At 33.7% G+C, this 7,719-nt stretch overlaps 2 protein-coding genes across 4 annotated transcripts in view; both read right to left on the minus strand.

Moving 5' to 3' along the window:
* LOC110030708 overlaps positions 1-237 on the minus strand; it is a 10,780-nt gene extending 10,543 nt beyond the window's left edge. The window contains exon 1 of the mRNA XM_020733577.1: positions 200-237. Coding sequence (XP_020589236.1) covers positions 200-237 — 38 coding nt within the window. The remainder of the gene's footprint in view (positions 1-199) is intronic.
* A 164-nt stretch (positions 238-401) lies between these two features.
* The window catches only part of LOC110030710 (probable zinc metalloprotease EGY1, chloroplastic), a 12,215-nt gene continuing 4,897 nt past the window's right edge, over positions 402-7,719 (minus strand). For 2 of the 3 annotated variants that reach the window (XM_020733582.1, XM_020733580.1), the window contains 6 exons: positions 4,644-4,855; positions 3,029-3,079; positions 2,889-2,958; positions 2,139-2,207; positions 1,138-1,188; positions 402-682 (listed from right to left, as the gene is read on the minus strand). In XM_020733582.1, coding sequence (XP_020589241.1) covers positions 524-682; positions 1,138-1,188; positions 2,139-2,207; positions 2,889-2,958; positions 3,029-3,079; positions 4,644-4,855 — 612 coding nt within the window. In that variant the 3' untranslated portion in view covers positions 402-523. The remainder of the gene's footprint in view (positions 683-1,137; positions 1,189-2,138; positions 2,208-2,888; positions 2,959-3,028; positions 3,080-4,643; positions 4,856-7,719) is intronic. The other variant, XM_020733581.1, reaches the window with a different exon arrangement.

Raw genomic sequence — 7,719 nt, forward strand, 5'->3', positions numbered from 1 at the left:
ATTATATATATATATATATATATATATATATATATATTGAAAAAGTGAGGTCGTGACTAGAAAACTACCATCGCACCTAACCAGAACCGATGGAAAAACATGTTTCAACAGCAATTTTTTTGAGAAAAACTATCAAAATGCATTTTTCATAAACAAACAAAACTATTATGTGGTGCTGCACAGCCACTGCATCGCTCACCAAACGGACCCTAAACTTGGGCTCAAATAATCCTCCATGAGGGCTATTTCAACCTTAATTTAGACTGTCTAAAGACTAGTTTGATACTTCTATAAATTTTGGGACTAAAATAACCCCACATAAATAGTCAGGAAATTATTGTCACTTTACTCAATTCATAAATAATCAATCACATTTAAAACATAAATAAATAACTCATCAATTAGTGCAGCATTTATTGATGTATGATAATTGCATCAAAACTTATTTGCTCAGCACAATCAAAACCAATACAAAAAACAAAAAATAAATTTACATAAAAACCCAAATTTAATCAATCCTAAGTCAAAAGGCAGCCATAAGACCTATTCCTAACTCCTCAGCAAGCTCATCCCACACTGGAAGAAGAGTAAAAACAACAAGAGAAATAGTTGCCACCAAAGCAAGTTGTCTCAATTTTCCAATGTCTGAAACATCATTTAAGCAAGGCTTCTCTGGCGTTCTCTGTGGAACATATAGGTAAAAAAAAAAAAAAATTAGGGGCATTTACATAAATACCCACCCAATTCCTAATGTATGTACATATATGACAGCTAAAGTCTATTTTTTACATTTATATCACCCCAAGTCCCCATTTTAACTTCTAAAAAGTGATAGGTAAGGTGATATGCAAGTAAAAATTAAAGTTTCGGTCCAAGATATGTAAATACATATATAACACCTAAACTTTATTTTTTACATTTATATCACCCAAATCCTTGTATCACATCAAAAATATTACCATTTTAACTTTTAAAAAGTGAAATGCACTTCTGCATGCAAAGGTAAGGTGATATTTAACTAAAAAAAATCAAAGATTCACTTAGTTATACATGGGACTTGAAGAGTAGGTATGTAAATCTATAGACTATTTAAGAAGCATTTTTTAATGATTATGTCATTTGTTGGGGTTACAATACCTGGCATATTAGCACATACAAGCCCCATGGGAGTGACAAGGGTCCACCAATCTAAGAAAGACAAGAAAAATATCATACTCATATTTCGAAAGCGTAAATGAGTATAACGTCCTCTAGATTACTTTGGGTGCATTAATTTGGTCTCGGATTCTTCTTATCATCCAATTTAATCCCTCAACTGATCAAGTTGTAGTTTTAGGGTCCATTTGGGGCGGCTATGAGGTGGCAATGCAGCACTGCACTGCAGTTTTGTCAGCTTAGATAAACTACATTTTGACAGCTTTTTCAAAAAATTGCCGCTGAAACCTGTGTTTTCCAACTACTCTTGGCTAGATGCGGTGGCAGTTTTCTAGCTGTGGCCTGACTTTAAAAAAAATGTAATAGGCACCGCAGTTTTTCTAAGCACCAGATTATTATTCATTAGCTTCACAGTTGCTTTTTAATAAGCTACAACTGCCCCAAAGAGACCTTAATTATTTCATCAGCCCAGAAGTCAACTAATGTCGTTGCGGGGAAATTGCGTTGATGGTATTGCCAATTTTTTATGCTTGAAAGGTCAAACTTGCCTTAAATAAGGACTCGCAAGACCAATTTCTTTGAAAAAAGCATCAACATAGTCCCTGTGCTATTTTTAAGGAGCCATTTTAGTCCCACACTATATAAAAGGTATGATTCAGTAAACGGACTCTTAAAGTAGAACTCAAAACGAATACACCGTTAGAAGGAGCAATAGAAATGGAAGTTGTTAAAAATGAGACTGTTGTATACAAAATCTTGTTTAAGATATAATTGATCGGCAACATTCCCAATATATCTTACTTCATTCCTGCATGCTCTATAATAAAATTAATACATAATATATTTATTAAATTTATAAATTATTATTGACAAATTTACCATAAAATGTCACAAACTTTAATGAAGTAGAAGACCAATCAATGGAGCCAAAATGATAAATAGAGGAGGAATGCAGTGAGTACATGAGATATGTAGAAGCATACCAGTCCTAGTCCAAGCATCAAGTATGTTGCCAAGCCGAAAGCAAAGAGCGCGTTTTTTCCAAAAGCCCCCTGGCATAAGTAAAAAAGACACAAGTCCCAGGTGAGAGAATTACATCTAGGATATATTTAGTTGATTGTAAATGGAAAGCATGCTATAGAGAATTAAGATTTTAATTGCACTAATTTTGTGTGTGAAAAATAAAATTGTTCTATTTGAGGGAGCTTTAAGTGGTTTGTAGAATTTGAAATCAATATTAATTTTTAGATAAAGTTGCATACATATGGCACAATTCTTATGTATTTACATATCTAACCCACAAAATTTGATATTTATACTTTTCTTATAAAACTATCATGTCAAACAGCACAACTTGAATGTAAAAAAGACGAGAAGTCCATATGATGAAAATAACAAAAACCATCAATTGAACGAACTATACTATCCTTAACGGTGAAGACAATTTTGGTTCATTCTCAATCTTAAAAAAGAAGATTTACAAACATACCACTCAATTCATATGTATTTACATATCTAACACCTGAACTTCAATTTTAACATACATGCACCTTACCTTTGCATGAAAAGGTGTATTTCATTTTCTTTAAGTTAAAACAGTGGTATTTGATATGATATTAAAGACCACGGTGATGTAAATGTAAAAGATAAAGTTTAGGTGTTAGATATGTAAATACATAGGAATTGGGTGGTATATATGTAAATGTCCCCCAGAAAAAAAAGGATAACGATACCTGTACCGCCCTTCCACCATCAAGACATCCTACAGGAAGCATATTGAAGGCCGAAGTCGTCAAGCCACACCTGAACCAAGCGCATATGGACCCAGAAGGTATAATCAAATTCAAAATGAAATTTATGAAATTACACTCACCATCCACCAATTACAAGAGGATGGATTGAAACAGTGGCAGCATGCATGGCTCTGCAAATATTAAAGAGTTATGAGCCTATCTGAACAAATCTTGATAATGAAAAATGTGAAGCAGAAGTAAATAAGTTTTCCTCAGGCACAAAGTAAGAACCCGTAGAACAGCAAATGGTGGAATCACTTGAATAAATGAAGAAATATTTACATACATACCACTCAATTCCTAAGTATTTACATATCTAACACCTAAACTTCAAATTTTACATATACACACCAACTTACCCATGCATGAAAAGGTGTATTTCACTTTTAAAAAGTTAAAATCATGATATTTTTGGCGTGCTATGAAAGATTTAGGTGGTATAAATGTAAAAAAGTAAAATTTTGATAATTAGGAATTTTTTCTATCAAACACAATTCGACCATAAGATAAGCTAAGAAAATCACCAAAGTTCTATTAGATTTATATGCATTCAATAATTCACTAGATTGCTTTAACAGTAGTTAAAAAGAAAAATAAAAATAAAATAAAATAATTAAAAATAAAGCTTGTGAAAAAATGCCTTTTTTCTATCCTTGATCATTTCACACCTATAATAAATTACAGCTAATTTAAGTCATTTGAATAACTCTGCCCTGCAATTTCTGTAAATAATTAACCTTTAGCAAATCCTACATAGAAAATGGGAAAAGAGCGATTTATATGGGATTTGCTAAAAGATAGGGGCCTTTACATAGATAACAGCCAATTCTTGTGTATTTACATATCTATAACATCTAAATTTTACTTTTACATTTATACCACCCAAATCTTTCATATCACATAAAAAAACATCACTATTTCAACTTCTAAAAAGTTAAATACATCTTTTCATGCATAAGGTGGCATGTATGTAAAAATTGAAGTTTAGGTGCTAGATGTGTTAATATATAGAAATTGAATGGTATGTATGTAAATCTTCATAAAAGATATAAATCCAACGTTCTGTTTCATTTGATAAGTTTGGAAGATTTAGACGCTGCATTGGCATCTACCAGACACAATAACAAACGTAAAAAAAATACCGCAAAACCTCTCAATAATATGTAAAAAAACGAAAAATAAATAAACAAATTATCGAAGGGGGATTTACATACATAACACCCAACTCCTATGTATTTACATATCTAACACCTAAACTTCTTTTTACATTTTTACCACCCAAATCTTTCATATCACAAAAAAAGCACTATTTTAACTTTTAAAAAGTGAAATACACCCTTTTAAGCCTACGTAAAGCCTCTCGATTATATGTAAAAAAAAAAGAAAAAGAAATAAACAAATTAAAGAAGGGGCATTTACATACCACCCAATTCCTATGTATTTACATATCAAGCACTTAAACATTACTTTTTTATAGTTTTACCATCTAAATCTTTCATATCAAATCAAAAATAGCACTACTATGACTTTTAAAAGTGAAACACTCTTTTTTAAGCCTAGTTAAGGTGGCATGTATGTAAAAATTGAAGTTTAGGTGCTAGATATGTAAATATATAAGAATTCAGTGATATGTATGTAAATCTTCCATTAATGAAACAAGAGAGAAAAGAAAAGAAAATAGAAAAATAAACATACGTGTAACCGAGAGTTGCTCGGCTGATGAGTCCAAGGAGAAGTGAGCCCCGGAAAAGCATACTAGGTACTTCAACCAAATCACCTGCAGCTGCTGGATTTGACGAAAGCAATAAGCCGACACAAAACATCGAAAAGGAGAATGCAGCACCAGCCAATGGACCAGCCATGGAAATGTCAAACTTCGCCTTCCGATTGGGAAGAATAGACTTAAACTACCAAAGGAATTACAAGTAATAAGAAATAAATCTCCTGGCTGACAAATATAAATACACTTCTCCTATTGAATCAAATGAAAATGTATTGAAACTTATGATATGTATGTAATATGCAAATGACAGGAATTTACAAAATGAATAATGGGCATTTATACATATACTACCCAATTCCTATGTATTCACATGTCTAACACTTAAACTTTACTTTTTATATTTATACCACCCAAATCTTTCATATCTCATCAAAATACCACTACTTCAACTTTTAAAAAGTGAAATGCACTTTTTTCATCCATAGGTAAGGTGGCATATATGTAAAAGATAAAGTTTATGCGCTAGATGTGTAAATAAATAGGGATTGGTATGGTTTGTTGAAAGCCCTTGCACATATTTGGTAAAAGCCTTAGTAACATATAACATTAATGTAATAATTAAGTAGAAAAATTTTATCTATCATGTCCTGGAAGAGGTCTTCATGTGAAGAATTACCCTTGGATAAAGAAAAATTGGGCTATTGTTGAATCATTTTAGGATGTAGAGTCCCTTACCATTGATATGCATCAATTTTACGTGATTTTACTCGTTATTTTCCCTACATTTTACAGGTTAATTTTATTTATTTATCACAGAAATACGTTTGAGAAATGTATTTTGTTCATGTTGTGCTGGATGTAGGAATTGAATACGAACAAGTTGGAACGAGAAAAACCAGTGGAAAAATGCCACGAGGCGACGTGACCACGTCTAAAGACGGTGTGGTGTGACCACGCCACTTATGAAACATTGCCAGTGTGAACATGTTGAAAATGGCGTGACCAGGCCATATGGTGCAGTAGAGCGGCGTGACAACGGCAGAAACGGGCTTGACTAAGCTTAAAAGTGGGAAACATTTTAGGAAGGAAAATTGATTGCCCAAACTGTGATTCTTGCTATAAAATCAAATTCTAGGGCAGTTTGGAGGGAGTTCTGCATCAAAGAAGACTTGTAAGCTGAAAGAAGAGATTTTAGGGAGAGATTCAAAGGGATCTCTTAAGGGTTGTCTTCCTCCCGGGTAGAAACCTTTAAGGGAGAGTTTTTCTTTATTTTCTGAATTGTGAGAGAGTTTTTATGAGGGAAATGTGCTGATTTTGTAGAGGAAACAATTTCTTGTAAGTTTTTCATATTTATGTTTCTTGCAACAGATTTTCATATGGAGTTTTTTGCTATGATTTTCTCCATAATGAACGACTAAGCTTTTTTTTGTCTCTGTGTTGTAGGGAGTAGTGGAATTATTGTGGATTTCTGAAATGTTTTTTCGTTAATCGTTTGCTTGTGCTTTCATGGCCTATGCTATTGGTTAATCTTCGAGCTTAATTTACACTTAGTCTGACCAATTAAGAAATTAAAATATTTCGTGAAACTACGTCCTCTAAACGTTGCATAGTGAAAGAGTTAACCACAAAATTCCGAGAGAATAAATATATTTCAGTGAAATTCCATAATCATCCCAGGGAATCAGAAAAGTCATGTGGAATGTCATAGGGATTGAGAAAGTCTAAACTTTATGGATTCCAGGCTTATTTTAACCTAGATATAGACATAAGAAGTACAATGTCCCGAATTGACAACAATGAAGTAGAAAATCATTCAGGAAAAATTATGATTGGCATGATCCCCGAATCACAGAGACACGGGTCTCATCTATCTTGAAGGAACTCACGAACTACCCTCCTGTTTTCTGCTTTTATTTTAATTGCTAAGTACTCACTTTGCTAGGACCTTATGAATTAAAACCTCCTTATGACAAATACTAAGCTAGGTTAACTAAATTAGTAAAGTAGAGATTTTCTAAGAAAATAAATATTACACTTTTCATATGAGATCGATATGTCGTACTCTTGAACCACATTACTACTTGGCACGTGCACTTGAGTTGTACGACCGACTGATGTCCTGGTAAGTTTTAGGGCGTCAATTATCTGTGAATTCATACAATCTGGGAGAGACATTGTGAAAGAGGTAGAAAAGAACAGAGGATTTTAGAGTGTGTGTGTTCCCTCCCCCTCCCACCTATTTATATCTTCCACAATGAACTTGCCCTCATAGGGCTACAAATAATAAACAAATGTTACGTTATATATTGTGTTGTACGGAGCCTATTAAGACTCGCAGTTGGTAAGTTCCTAGGCGTAGATGTCATGCGATCAATAAATAAGCGATGACGAAGCGAAGTTTTCCTTTCTTCTGTCATAAAGGACTATTCAATAAACTTGATGATGTAGATTCATGGATACAGACAAGATCAGTCGGAGAGCTCATTAGAAGAGCTCGAGGAGCATGGGCGAGCTAGGTCAGATAAGCTCGCTTGAATACCCAACATTGGCGAGTTAAGTTAGAGGAACTCACATAGACACTGACGCGCCCGACAGAGAAGGCCGCAATCCTTCTGAGAGGCAAACTTGATAGTTGTCACCTCCAAGGATGTCATGCGATCAATAACTAGGCGATGATCAAATGAAGTTTTCCTTCCTTCTTTCATAAAGAACTATTCAACAAACTTAATGACGTAGATTGATGGATACAAACAAGATCAGTCAGAGAGCTCATTAGAAGAGCTCAACGAACATGGGCGAGCTAGGTCAGAGAAGCTTGCTTGAATACCCAACATTGGCGAGTTAAGTTAGAGGAACTCGCGCAAACACTGACGCGCCTGACAGAGAAAACCATAATCCTTTTGAGGCAAGCTTGGTAGTTGTCACGTCCAAGGTTATAACTAGCATGTACCGGAACGTCACTGCTCCAAGTATGTGATAAATGGTGTACAACCATCAATATATATATAGATACATAGATAGGTATGTATATATATATATATATATATA

This window comes from Phalaenopsis equestris, unplaced genomic scaffold, assembly GCF_001263595.1.
Source record: "Phalaenopsis equestris unplaced genomic scaffold, ASM126359v1 Scaffold000754, whole genome shotgun sequence".
Taxonomy (NCBI): Eukaryota; Viridiplantae; Streptophyta; class Magnoliopsida; order Asparagales; family Orchidaceae; genus Phalaenopsis; species Phalaenopsis equestris.